This window comes from Diaphorina citri, unplaced genomic scaffold (genome assembly GCF_000475195.1).
Source record: "Diaphorina citri unplaced genomic scaffold, Diaci psyllid genome assembly version 1.1 scaffold155, whole genome shotgun sequence".
In the NCBI taxonomy this organism is placed as follows: Eukaryota; Metazoa; Arthropoda; class Insecta; order Hemiptera; family Psyllidae; genus Diaphorina; species Diaphorina citri.
The window spans coordinates 136878-151992 of NW_007377592.1; the positions used below are offsets into that span (position 1 = coordinate 136878).

The following is a 15115-nucleotide window of genomic DNA, read 5'->3' on the forward strand; positions in this document are numbered from 1 at the left end:
CAGTATAAATAAGCACTATTATTATTATTATTATTATTATTATTATTATTATTATTATTATTATTATTATTATTTTGACGCTGATATATGACTAGGTGTGTTTACACGGAAGGCTAGAACTGCTGTAAACACCAGAGATAAGATGAAAATGTAGCTCTTTTAAGAGGTTTGATAGAGGAAACTGTACCAACGGAGGTCCTATCGTCTCGAGAGCGAAGAGAGGACAGGATAGAAAGCGAGCCGTTCCGAGAACGAACATTATCCCTTTAGTATCTTTTCAAAAACCGAGCAAGAGTACAGAATCGAAGAAAACCAGCTGTTCCGAGAGGATAATGTTTGCCCTTGGCTGGAATCGAACTTTCAGCTTCGATCTAACTGGTGGGAATGATATAGGGAATTGTAACAACGGAGGTCTTATCGTCCCGAAATCAAAGAGAGAACAGAGAATGATAGGATTGGAAATTGGAAGCCAGCCGTCCCGAGAACAGACCTTATCTGTTTAGGATAAAATTCGCCATTCTCGGGAATCGAACCCGGAGCTTTGAACTAAATTTTCGTTGTATTTTGTTTCAGAAATGTTCGGATGACAAGACATCTCATATTCCTACGTTTGCCAGAACAGAGCCACCTGATACTCAAGTAAGTCAGACTCAAGTAAAGGTAGGAACCTACAGTCCACTTCAACTGGGAAGTCCGATGACCTTTGGGTGCGCACTCGTCAAAAAATAGCTCGTTGATTAACAAGTAAGCATGTGAATAGTTGATCCCATGGGATTTTTCACGCCGAATCGAATGGTGAAACTTTTAGAACTGTCCGACTTACAGTTGAGAAGTTGCGGTTCCCCTCCATGCGCTTCCATCAGACTTCCCAGTTGACGTGGACTGTAGCTTAGGTGACTTGATGTCAAATATTTGATAACTTAACAAACTATCTAACTATCTAACTTCTGATGGCAAAATAGTATCTTAATTTGCATTTTCTCACAATAATAACTATGTATATTGCGAATACAGCTACCTACCTATGAAGATTAATTTCCAAAGATAGCAAAGTGTTACCCAGAGATGTCTGGAATAGATAACACCTCTACGTTCTTGTAGTCAAAAGAACAATGGAAGAAAGTCCGGGTCATTTCTTAGAATCCAATTATATTCCAAATCCTAGCCAATCAACTTTGCCACCTATAGGTGTGTACAATCTAGGAATTATTAATCTAGGTATTTATTAATTTTTATTTTATTTTAATAAACTACATATCTACCTATAACCTATATGTACATATATTTCTGGTAATCTTGAACTTGCCAGAATAATAAGATGTATGTAGACCGGTAGTCCAAACGAACTTTGTCGAGATACTTGTAGGTCATGGGAAAATTACTGCTAGGTACCCATGTTCTTTTCTTTTTCTTCTTCTTTTTCTTTTTTTTTCTTCTTCTTTCCTCTCCTTCTTCTTGTTGTTCTTCTTCTTTCCTCTTCTTCTTTTTCTTCTTCTTCTTTTTCTTCTTCTTCGTTCCTCTTCTTCTTTTTCTTTCCTCTTCTTCTTCTTCTTCTCACTGATGGTTCTGATTTTATTCAGTAGATAGTGATCTTAATGATGTTAGGTTAGGCAGTTTGCTGCTGTACATAGAATAGGTGGAATTTTTGCCACTGATTTATTGTGCTGCCTAATTAAAAATCTTGGATTCTTGGACTTAGGAAGGTTTTAACATTTTTTTGTTCAACTGTGAGGAAAGACTTTGTTTAGGTTGTGCCTACTCACCTACACCATTTTTTACTTTCCTTATCCTATATAGGAAGGAAAGTTATGTAGGTAATCGTGTGAAATTTTCGATGGTCAGTTTTGTAAATTGAGGTGCCACTAAAAACCTAGGAGTTATATACCTACAGTGACCTCTGTTAAAAATGAGTTTCTGTGGGAAGGAGTTGTGCTGTGCCAAACACAAAATTCACACAATCCGCTTTTCGGATTAAAATTGTAAAAGGAAAAAAAAAATCTAAATTTATTCACACTCCAAACAGTCCAAACGGTTTAATTTAATCAGATGGAAATACACAGTTAGACAGTTAGATATTATGTTTAATTTTTTACTCTCCTTATCCTATAGCCTATAGGAAGGAAAGTTATGTATTTAGTCGTGTGAAATTTTCGATGGTCAGTTTAGTAAATTGAGGTGCCACTAAAAACCTAGGAGTTATGTATATACCTACAGTGACCTCTGTTAAAAATGAGTTTCTGTGGGAAAGAGTTGTGCTGTGCCAAACACAAAATTCACACAATCCGCTTTTCGGATTAAAATTGTAACGCCAAACCGGCATTATTCAAAGTCGAGAATGAAATATTCAACGAGGTGACAAAGAAACGAACCGTAATAGAAAGAATCATGGAAGCTGTGAAGCAAGGGCCTGATATCCAGGGAATGAGAAGGGGCCTAATTAGAATAGGCCTATTAGGCAGAAGACTTAGGAAAAATTTTTGCATAAGATATTGTGCCTTTAGCGGAGAACATAGGTACTCCGGAACTGTATCAAGAATATTGGTTTTGAATAATTGAATATGACTCTTTTACTGGCGGATTTTTCTAATTTTTAGTGGATGTGAGCAAGGGCCTGATATCCAGGGAATGAGAAGGGCCTAATTAGAATAGGCCTATTAGGCAGAAGACTTGGGATTTTTTTTACATAAGATACACCTATTATGCCTGAACATACTCCGGAACTGTATCAAGAATATTGGTTTTGAATAATTGAATATGACTCTTTTACTGGCGGATTTTTCTAATTTTTAGTGGATGTGTCATTTACTCCTACATGCCAATGCCAAGCTAACAACTTGATCCAATCTAATAGGTACCTCCTACGTAACTAGTTTACGATGATATTCATATTTATATACCTTGTAAATACCTATCCAATGTAAGAACATAATAGCTCCCATCAATTCGGGTACCGTTCTTCTTTGGCTTGCACTTTGGCACAATTTCTAGAAAACGACAGAAATTTTTAATAAAATTTGCATAACATTTCTGCACATTTTTTTATGATTTTTATCATTATGCACCATTACCTTTTCCAATGCCTGTGCATATATTGGACCAAATAAACATACAAAATTATGTATGTACATAATAGATAAGTACCTACGTTATATTCAACATGTTGTTCAGGATGTTCTGGTTAAACTGTTGACTCATGTTTATCGAATGTCAACAAGAGCGAACCTGGTTGACGTCACGACATATGCTCCCGTAGGCGATGACGTCATAACTCATGACTCCCGCTTCCTTTGTTTGTGCGCAAGCGTTTCTGCGCATTTTGACATTAAGTCTGACGTCACAACTCTTTGAACTTTTTAATTAGAACGGCAATTAAAAATTGAATTTTCGACCTTTTAAAATTACTTTTTTGGAGTTTTGACCTCAGATTTGGATTTTTCACAACTTTTTACGTAGGAATCGACCTTTTATTCATAATTTTTACCCAACTGCAACTGCTCCATTAGAGATCTTTTAATTCGAAAGCCTGTCGCCACAACATTTCGTGTTTTAGCTCCATTTTATCATACTGTAGGGTGCCTAAGCATTACATCAGGTCATATTGTACTATGTAGGTACATATTACAGTGGAATACAACAGTCGAATACATAGAAGGAATTCATCCACATTTCCCACACACACTATACCAGCGCATATTATGCTATGTAATAAAATAAAACGAAGCAGGAGTAGAGGGAGAGGTTACGAAATAAATAAGAAAAACCATTATACCGGGGAAAAATACAGAAGAAAAAGTTGTTTTAAAATAATGAAAAGAATGTAGAAGAGAAGAAGAAAAACTAGTTAACTCGAATAAAATGCGAGGGAAAGAAGGGTAAGTTATAACGCCTATATCGAAAGAAGAGTAGAGGAGAGGTTGAAACGCGTCTAATAACGGCCTCAAGGTGTTTGCCGGTGTTTTTCACGTCTATCTTCGCCACTGGATGCTAAACTAGTGCCGTGGTTCGGGTTCGGATTGGGGACACCGGTTGTCAGATCTCATAGGTCGAGTTTTACCACCGTAATCTACAGGATTGAATTCAATCCGAGGTTGCCCTGGGTATAGGGAAATCCTTGTTTCATCTCAATCCCGAGTTGGTGAATCCCAACGTTAGTGTTGTCTCTTGTTCGTTGTTACCAGAGAAGAGAATTTTCCAAAAATCAGTAGGCACCTATTTCAGTAAGTACCTAAGTACCCATAAAAATTTCAACTATAAAATTATTAAAATTTGACGCTGACGGACCTAAAAGATTGAAGATTCCCATTGAGGACAAAATTCTAAATTAATGCATTCACGTGTAAAGTACGAGTATACTCAGATCCTTTTCTGGAATTGGGCACTGGTCTTTCACTCAAACAATGGTAGGCTGGATATCCCCTGGTGCTGATAGCCTAGGCGGAGGCGTTAGGTGTAAATTTCAAAACAGATTAGAATCTTGTATATATGTACGAGTATTTATACAGAGGGGACCCCTCCCAAAACAAATTTCCGTCATCCCTATACAGGATTTTTTTTTATCTTCACCTAGGTCAATTTGGACCTAATGACACCTCATAAACCGAACGTTATGGCATACTATAAAAAAAAAGTTAGACATAATACCTACTTAACTATCTACCGAAATAAAATCACACTAATAGAACCGTAATCCAGTGTTTGAATGGCCACTTTTTGGCAATCAATGTTTTACGACGGTGAATCGCCGCACCTAAATATATCTTAATGACCTAATCTGAAGTATTTCGCCTGACAAATTGTTTCATGCCAAAATAGAGAAATAAAAATGGCATCTATCTATCAACCTGAGTTGGAGGAATGTCGATTCTATCCTAAACAGGTAAGGGTCGTTCTCGGAACGGCTGGCTTTCCGTTTTCCTGTCTTTTCTCTTCGCTTTCGAGACGACAAGACCTTACCAGTTACAGTTCCATCCTACGTTTAAGTTTAAAGTGTTTAAATATGTAATGGAAAACCAGGGCACAGGATTTTATAAAATTTAGATCAAATTACCCAACATTTGCAGATTTACACCAGGTTCCATGACAGAAGTTCAAGATATTTAAGATCAACCATTATCATAGCATCGAATGCCTTCTCAGACATTCAAAATAGCAAAATAACACTGACTCAAAGCACAATGACTTGTGTTATTATTTTCCCATCACTTTATGTCACTTTATGATACGCATTGTCATACAATTCTGATATAATAGTAATAATTGTTACGTGTAATAGCAGTGACCCTAGTAGGTAGGTATAAAGATTTCAATAATGTATTCAATAGCTCAATCATACAATTAGTTATATGCATGTACCTATACCTAAATAGGTAGTGTAAGTTCTTTAACTCCAAGGTATCCATGATATTTATTAGGTTCGTCTATGAGTACCTACCTATGGTCAAGTAGGAAACTTCTTTAAATTCCTGACTACAGCTAAGTATTTAATTTAATAATAATATATATGTTCGCAATGTATTGCGAATTTGTAATCGAATTATTCCAAGTATTTGATAAGTTATTGGCAACGGTAGTCTAGTCATGTGGTTGCTAACAATGTCTATTTTTTTGCTGTCACATTGATCTGGACACACTATAGTTACTCGTATGTGCATGTACCTGTACCTAAGTTCTTTAACTCCAAGGTATCGATGATATTTATTAGGTTCGTCTATGAGTACCTACCTATGGTCAAGTAGGGAACTTCTTTAAATTCCTGACTACAGCTAAGTATTTAATTTAATAATAATATATTATGTTCGCAATGTATTGCGAATTTGTAATCGAATTATTCCAAGTATTTGATAAGTTATTGGCAACGGTAGTCTAGTCATGTGGTTGCCCTTCGCACTCAACCTTTTCTATTATTTTCGCAAGGGAAACATCAGGCTGGTATCCTCCCTGTTTTAAGTCCCTCAGCCAGACCAGAGTCTCTGCAGAGTCTGCAGTTAAAAATAGGTATGAGATTACAAGCTTTAGGTATTTAGCTTTAGAACTTACAATAAAATAGAAAACTAGCTAGGTAGCTACACAAGTAGGTGCGTACCTAGGTACTTTTTTTTTAGGTTTTGGACAGTTATCAACTAAATTTATCGATCTTGCTATGTTTTCTGAATACTGAAGTAAGAAAACCATGTCATGTTCCAAGCTTTATGTATTTAGCTTTAGAACTTACAATGAAATAGAAAACTAGCTAGGTAGCTACATAAGTAGGTGCGTACCTAGGTAGGTACTTTTTTTTAGGTTTTGGACAGTTATCAACTAAATTTATCGATCTTGCTATGTTTTCTGAATACTGAAGTAAGAAAACCATGTCATGTTCATGAAACTCTGTTTCGTGTTAATAAAGGCCGGTTGGCGCTTCGAACTCTTGATGACGTTCGAGCGCCTCCCGTCACGCTTCATTAATCTTTTTTCTTTCTTTCTTTCCTTCCTTCTTCTTCAACTGCACCTCCTCCTCCTCCTCCTCCTCCTCCTCCTTCTCCTACTGTTCCTCCTCCTTTTTCTTCTTCTTCGTCGTCATCTTTTTCTTCTTTTTTCTCTTTGTTTTTGGAGATACCTACCGATTTCATAGGCGATTTTGTCTTCTGAAGTAGAGGTATTCTCGAGGAAGACTGGAAGAACCAGAATCCACAACGATTGGTCATCATTCATCAATAAGGAGGGCAGTGAACTATATAATAGGTACCTGATGCAAGTATAATATCTACAATTCTACACCATAAAAATCACCAAGTCCCTATTTATAAAGTACCAGATTCCAATAAAGTACTTAATTACTGTCAAATTGAAATCCAATTGGAAAATAAATGACTGCAAGGTGAAGTAGCGAAGTAGGATTTGTTTTTGTCATGTTTGACAGTGACACGAACGAATGCATTGTAAATGAAAAATAGGTTGCTGCTTCCAAAATCAGGCCTGTCACGAGGTTCTAAGACTGACAATCATGTAGTGCACTGACCACCTGTCAGTTTCTATGCAGTTCGCAGTAAAATGTTGTCTTCAAACTGTGTCTAAAGGTAGACACACACTACCAACACGTCACGTAACGTGAAGTCATGGGGAGAAAGATGTAGTTCAAAGTTTTCCCATAATATTGTAGGTAAATCTTGTTCAAGACAGCCACACTACTATCAGATGTGTGGTACCTTACTTAATAATGAAACAGACATAGCTTCCTTTTCCCATTGTTTTTTAGAACTGTTTTATTGGCTTTGTACTTTTTACTTTCTATCACAGATATGATTATTATAATAAGAAACTTCTTCAAGTGAGAAAGTTTTGGTTTTTCCTATCTAAACACAAGTGTAAGTGATTGTTAGTTTACAATTTTTTACAGTCTACAGTCGAGTAAGTATTATTACCTAGTACCTACCTAGGTAGGTACCTAATAAGTTTATTTCGGAATGGTCGGGGCAAACTTTATTCCAAATCCCAAAAAACAGATACCTAAAGTTACCTATTTTCGGAACGGCTGGTTTTCTCCTGCATATTTTGGAGGACAAGTCCTCCTTTTCTCTTCGATTTTGGAAAGACAAGACTCCGTTGTTACAAACCCCTCTATTAAACCTCTCAAAGTTTCTTCAAAATGAAGCTGTTTACTTTCTTATTCGCCACATAATGACGTCTACCACTCTATTTATCATCATTATAATACCACGTTAAATTTTAAATACATCCCACCTACTTGTAAAGATAGATGAAATAAAATAATAATATTTATTTTCCTATATTTACTAACAAAATTATGGGAAATCTTTAAACTACATCTTTCTAACTCCCCATGACTTAATGTGACCAGATGTGGTAGTGTGTTTCAACCTTAACTGTCTATAGTCTATAGAGTCCCTAGCTGTGACTATATTTGTCAGTCCAAACTGAGCCCAGTAGCCAGTAGGGGCATCAATATGCACAATGTCATGTATCATCTCTACCACGTTGTACATATCAAATATCTGATGATACTTTGGTAGTGATGATGATATACTGTGTGGTTCACAAGTCCTGAATCATTATTCCTTCCTCGATGGTGTAGTGGTTGAAACACAAGCCGGGTAATCAGAAGGTCGTGGAATCAGTACCAGCGGAGGTATGAGGTTTTATCCTCAATATCATTTGGACATTGTAGAACATTGATAGTAGTAGCAAGTAGGCTATTTGGTGGTGTAAAGGGACTCTTTAGTTCTATTCGAGCAGTAGTTACCTATACCAATGTACAAATTAGCTCTGTTATTATGATTCCAGCGATTGATAGGTACTACTTTGAAAACTGCAGCGTAAAAAGGTCAGAATGGGATAACTTTTGAGCTTAATCTTTTATCAATTCAATTGACATAGTAAAAGAAAAAGAAGAAGTAGGTACCTAGATGAAAGTTTTATTAATTCATGAAATTATTAGGCTAAATGTGACCAACTGGAATTTTGTAAATACCTCCAAGCTCCAAGGCAGTCTGTGTGAACAATTTTATTGTATTGTGTTTTGTTCCTATATCTGCTATTGTTTTTTTTTTTTACCATGTGTGAACCTGACAATATTATTGTCCTACTGTAGTTATTCGGTGCCAAAAACTGTCGGGGAATCCAAAATCATTGCACGTTCGTCAGTTTTATGACCAAGCTGTGATTAATCCTACAAGCAGATATTTTTGGAATGTCAGACCCATACCGAGTGGATATTTGTCAGTTTTGTCGTCAATTTATTGCTACACCTATCTAGGCCTACAGTGATCTCTGTTAAAAATGAGTTTCTGTGGGAAAGAGTTGTGCTGTGCCAAACACAAAATTCACACAATCCGCTTTTCGGATTAAAATTGTAAAAGGAAAAAAAAATATCTAAATTTATTCACACTCCAAACAGTCCAAACGGTTTAATTTAATCAGATGGAAATACACAGTTAGACAGTTAGATATTATGTTTAGTTCTTCTGTTTGGGAAGGATTAGATGGGCCCGGAGCTTCAACTACTGTTCCAGCAGATGGGAATTGTTCTTCGTTTGATGGGGCACCCGGTTGTTCTGCAGGCTCGGGTTGAGATTATGTTTAACTTAACCCAATGTCATCGTACTTTACAAGTTGGCATTGCAAACATTTCAAGGACCTGAACTTGAAAAATCTCAAGTCCAGTTTTGAGTTTTACGTCAGTGGTTAAATTGATACCTAAGTGTTTTCTTTTTTTCCATCATTGAACCTGAACCTCCTATAAGGCACACACCCAGTTTTTATAACAGGACACCAATCCATTACTAACTTAAGTGCTGTTATATAGGAGTTATATATTAATAGGACCTAACACAGTCATGTAGTACAGGGGTGGTCAAGTCACATTGATACAGTTTCGGGAATAGATCAGTTGCGCTTACTTGTGTGATGTTTCAAAGTCATAGAGCAGGAAAAATGAGGACCAACGGAATTTTTCTTTTTCTTCTCCTATCTAGGTATCTATGCGCCTCTGTAGGTACTATAGTATAGAATAGAATATACCTTGTCTTAGGGACACGGAAAATAAGCAGGTAAGTATCCTTGGATAGGACTGCAAAGTCCCTTTACCCCCGGGTCAGAAAATTGGAAAAAGGTGCAGCAAAAGAAGTAGGTAGACGGTTCTCAGATAAGATCAAAAAGCATTACTTTCCCTCAAAAGAAAAGAACACAAAAACTGATTACAGTGTAGGTAAGAGAGCGGTAACTTTGAAATTCTAAATACCTACACAAAAGTACATAGTTGAACGTGAATTGTGAGTTTTAAGTTTCAACTCGACTTACCTACTATACGATTTTTTTTCCATTACCTATCTGAGTTAGTTCTAGGTATAACTAAACAACTTCTACAGAACAATAAACTTTTAGTAGGTAGGTAGGTAGGTAGGTACATAGGTAGGTTTTACCAGAGGCTATCTACCAAAGGGGTTTCACCAGACGAGACGTGGAAAATTTTTAAGACAAGTGTTCCAGAAATATTCTTGAACATCAAACCTACCTACCTCTACTGACAGGTAAGCATGCATTTCTACAAAAAAGAGTAGGTAGGAACCTATGAGAAAAGGTATACAATACAAAAGGCTATAAGGGTGTTTGGTAAAAATAAAATCAAAATGTACTCACGGTATTTGGTCGCTCCTCGGTTTGGAGCAGCAACTGGTTTCTTCACCACTTTGACAGCCTGTTTTCTGGCGGGACTCACACCCTGTTTCTTATTGACCTGCGTCGCCTTTTTCTGGCCGGTAGCGGCGGCCTTCACGGGTTTCTGAGCTCGGGCCGGCGAAACGGGCGGCCTTTGGACGAATTGCTGCTGGTAGGCGATATGCGGCTGCGGCTGAACGAGAGGATAGTACCGGTTGTACTTGACATTTTGACTGTCGGAGTGGCTCACTGGGTTACGGCTCTGTTGGGGCGCAATCTGGTTTCGGCTCTGTGGCGGCACAGAATGAATCCCGGGCAGTACGAAGTAAAATACGCAGAGAGTTGCGAGCTGAAATGCACGCGAATTGGTAGCCATGGTAACACACAACCAGTTCCGGAGCGAGACTGAATCGGTTCTGAGTCTGAACTTGAGTGAAGGTCGGACTTTTAAGCAAACCCCCTCCACTATTCTGGTTCGCACCGCGATGGGAGAGAGCGAAAAGTTGTGGAAAGATTCGCGATTTTTTTTCTCTCTTCTTTCTCTTCTTTTCCTTCTTCTTCTTCTTCTTTTTCGTCTTCTTCTATTCTTTCTAATTGAATTTGGCTTCGCGAGGATTGGAGGTTTGGATTAGGTTGTATCTAAGTACCGAATCGTTAGTTGTATTAAAAGTTCACTCCATTTCCTTGTTCTCGATCTTCTCTTGTCCTCTTACTTCTTCTTTTCTTTTTTCCTCGTCTTCTTGTTGATATTCTTTCTTTCTCTCTCTCTTCTTTTCCTTCTTCTTCTTTTTCGTCTTCTTCTTTTCTTTCTAATTGAATTTGGCTTCGCGAGGTGCACCAGATTGGAGGTTTGGATTAGGTTGCATCTAAGTACCGAATCGTTAGTTGTATTAAAAGTTCACTGATATTTTTCTTATCGTGCTTTTCTCCTTCGTCTTCTTCCTCTTCTCCATTTCCTTGTTCTCGATCTTCTCTTGTCCTCTTACTTCTTCTTTCCTTTTTTCCTCGTCTTCTTGTTGATATTCTTTCTTTCTCTACCTTTTTTTCTCTCCTCTTACACTTTCTCGATTTTTTTCTTCTGATGCTATACTTCCTCATCCTCCTCTTGAATCTTCTCAGTAATCATCTCTCTTTTTTCTCTCTCGTTCTCTCAATTTCTTCCTCTTTTTCTTCTTCTGTTTCTTTTGTTCTTAATCTTCTTCTTCGCGGATCGTCTCGTGTTTCTCATTAAAGTTGAAAGTGTCTCTTTGTCATAGACACCACGGATTTCTTCCTCTTTTTCTTCTTGTTTCTTTTGTTCTTAATCTTCTTCTTCGCGGATCGTCTCGTGTTTCTCATTAAAGTTGAAAGTGTCTCTTTGTCATAGACACCACGAATTGTCACGCGAGCCATTGTGTGGTTAATTTGGTTTCTAGCTTATCTTCTACTTTTCTTCTAGCTTCTAGTTCGTGTTTCTGTCTGGATCTGATAAGAGATAGATACTTGTTCGAGGAAGGTCACTGTGAAGGACATTTCACTATCTGTACGAGTCTGTCGATTTGATATTGGTCACCTGCCTTCGGAATGGACTTTTAAAGAGGTTTACTCCTCGAACAACATGTTTTAAGGCATAGTTTAAGCGCCTGAAAGGGAAAAATAGGTTTACTTTACAGCCAGCCTAATAGTTACCTTGGTTAGTAGCGCGTCTGCCTTGTAAGTGCTAGGCTGCCAGGCCACGTTTGTGATTCCCGCCCGGGGGCGGATTTTATCCTGAACAGATAATGTTTGTTCTCGGAACGGGGAATCGACTTTTAAAGAGGTTTACTCCTCGAACAACACGTTTTAAGGCATAGTTTAAGCGCCTGAAAGGGAAAAAAGAGGTTTACTTTACAGCCAGCCTAATAGTTACCTTGGTTAGTAGGGCGTCTGCCTTGTAAGTGCTAGGCTGCTAGGCCACCTTTGTGATTCCCGCCCGGGGGCGGATTTTATCCTGAACATAAAATGTTTGTTCTTGGAACGGCTGGGTTTCTCCTACCCTGTCTTCCTTCTCTCTTCGCTTTCTGAACTCTTCCTTCTCTCTTCGCTTTCTGGACGATATTTTATTTTTTTTTTTTTTTTTACTGTCACTGTCTAACTGGTAAGGTTTTTGGTGACAGAGTTTTACTCTCCATGTGGCGATTATAATTAAGCTACCCGCCTCCTTACCTACATATAGTGCCTTACCTGTTCTGGAATCCAACCTCTGAACTTAGACCTACCTCTGCATTTTAAAAGAGAGAGTTTATCAAAAATAGACCTTTACCTCAGTTGCAACAATGTAAGGATTTCCTGCAATCTGATTGGTTCCTTCATTTTGGGTTGCTGACTCATTGCTGTCACATTGATCTGGATGAACTATAGTCTGTTGTTAACTTGGAGAGCAGGACGTCTGCCTTGTAAGAGATAGGTTGCGGGTTCAATAGACTCAAACACAACGGCCGTTACTAGTTACCCTTTTTTTTTATACCACTTTACGTAGATGGCCGGCTGAAAACACATTTCGATTCAAGTACCTATGTAGCTATTCTTCTTCTTTGCCCATGTTCAGATGGGGTCGGCGTTTGTCGTCGGCCTCTCAATCAGCTTTAGAGTGATCGCTTTGAGGCCAACTGGTTTTGGCACCAAAACTTTCCGCGTGGGATGCCCTTCGCACTCACCTTCGCTATTGCTATAGCGTGAGGAAATTTGGGCTAGTCTTCTCCCTGTTTATAGTCCCCTAGAGCTAGACGCTGATCTACTCTCTGTTTTTAGTCCCTCAGCCATGTAGCTATTAAGTATAAATATTGTCATCTCCTCTCCCTTATAAAACCTTTGGTAAGAGACTTTGGTGCCTGTTTAAGAGAGGGGAAAATTAACTTCCCCTATTCTAAATATTTCTATCTATAGTTATAATTTCATTACTTACTGTATCTAGCTTGTAGAACACTTTGCGCGCGGGATGACGGATCAGTACCTAGGCTTAAGCCCTTATCACACCCGGCTTAGTTCGTTGACCCCACCAAAGTTCTGCCAGAAAGTTGGTAGACCATTCGATGAAGTTAAGGTTACTGTCCCTATCCCTGAGATTTTTTTAAAGGTTTTATTGCCCTAACGTAAGGATTCTCGTCAATTTCGCCATTTCCACTGAAACGAAAAGTGACACATCCACTAATAAAGAAACTCAACATGACGTGCCTCCACAAAATTACTTTAGCTCTGGGAACTACGTTATTCAGATTGGAAGATAAAGGAGCTCGTATCTGATTGGACAAGGACCGAATTAGCGATTATCATTTTTTGTCGTTCGACCAATCAGATACCGATAAGATGAAAAAACCCATAAGAGCCGAACTTTTTTTTTCGTTGGATCTTGCTGAAATTTAACCGCTTCTAATTCCGGACCGGTACTGAGTAAATGTCAAATAATAGTGAAAATAGTTGGAAATTTTGTTTTCTAACTAATGGACAAATCCCAGATGCACTCTGACGTGGAGCGACTGAGATATTAGCGAAAAAGAGAGTAGGGTTTGGTCAAGTTTGCTGTAACTTTAATGTAGGCTTCGGTTCTCATGGGTTAAGGAGAAAAATAGATTGACTGTTGCAATATGCATTTCAATTAAAAGTTACAGTCCATTCTGGTTTTTGAAAAAAAAAGAAAAAAAAAACAAACAAACAAAAAACTATCTAGAAATAAAACTCTCAGACTAAAATTAACTAGATTAGGTAACTTCACTATAGTTAAATCTACTAGTTAATTCTAGAGGAAAACGTCCTCAGTAATTCCTCGTTAACTTCGCATACCCATTTACAATTCAAATACCTAGGTAGACAGCCAATTATAATATTGGTAACTTTATTGGTATCCTCAAACAATAATAGGTAGGTATTACCTCAAGGTACTTCGCATACAAAAAGAAGAAGAACGGAAAGAAGAAGAAGAACAAGAAGAAGAAGAACAAAAGACAGTACAATAAAAAGTGAGAATGAGCCAAACCAAATTGGACCTGAGAGCAACACTTTTCTAAAGATTCTAGATGAACCTAGTTGTTTAGTTCCACTTAGAAAAATTAAATCCACAAGCCCTATAGCTCTGAATCCAATTTAATAAATAAACACATTGCTCAAACAATGTTTTTAATGGACCAAGGGAACGAAATGATAAATTCTATAATGTTGTATGATAAATATTCCAATGCAGAAGATATCATTGTTGGAAACTGGACAGGAAGAGGCCTGGGGCTCTTTTGTGAAAACGATCTAGTATCCACCAGTGGTGTGGTGAGATATCAGGAGAGGATAGGATAAAATCGTCGTGATTCGAGATGTTTCTGCGTTTAATCACATGAAAATACCTCGAACTCCACCTCTGTGGCTGAGTGGTCAAGAGTAGGTACTGACTCTCAAACCGCAGGTTCTGAATTCGAATCCCAGTCAGAACGGAAATTTTCGATCCAAACTTTTTCGTTGTTGGATAGGCATGGATGTAAAAGAATGTGCCCTGAAGTAATGCGAAAGCGGTACGGAGGTACAATTTATTTTCTTATAGGTTTTACTTAAATAGGAAATATCTACACTTATAAATAGAGCTGTATTATGTACCTAATTAAATAGAAAATGGAAATGGGAAGGTTAAAATATAAATATTTATTTCCCTTTTAAGAATTTTAAGATATATGATATATATCATTTACGATAGCCACTGCTTGGCTTCCAACCGTTATTTGCCGTTTCGACTCCGTGAATACCGTTACTTTTCGAATATTTGACGTAACCACTATCGTATACATCACCATGGTAATGTTTATTGCCGTTGTCATGGTGATGAGAATGCGCATACTTGTTGCTATGGTTACCGTCATATGCGTCGTTTCCATGACAACTGGAATGTGCGTCTTGGTTACCGTGGAATGAGTGATACCCATTTCCATGGTAACTCAAATGTGCGTCCTTTTCGTGATGGTGCGTA

The 15115-nt window shown here is 37.8% G+C and overlaps 1 protein-coding gene across 1 annotated transcript in view; it reads right to left on the reverse strand.

Moving 5' to 3' along the window:
• The window catches only part of LOC103505182 (cell surface glycoprotein 1-like), a 20522-nt gene extending 9937 nt beyond the window's left edge, over positions 1-10585 (reverse strand). Inside the window, exon 1 of the mRNA XM_008469500.2 lies at positions 10135-10585. Within this exon, the coding sequence (XP_008467722.2) occupies positions 10135-10528 (394 nt within the window). The 5' untranslated portion in view covers positions 10529-10585. The remainder of the gene's footprint in view (positions 1-10134) is intronic.
• Positions 10586-15115: the final 4530 nt, after the last annotated feature.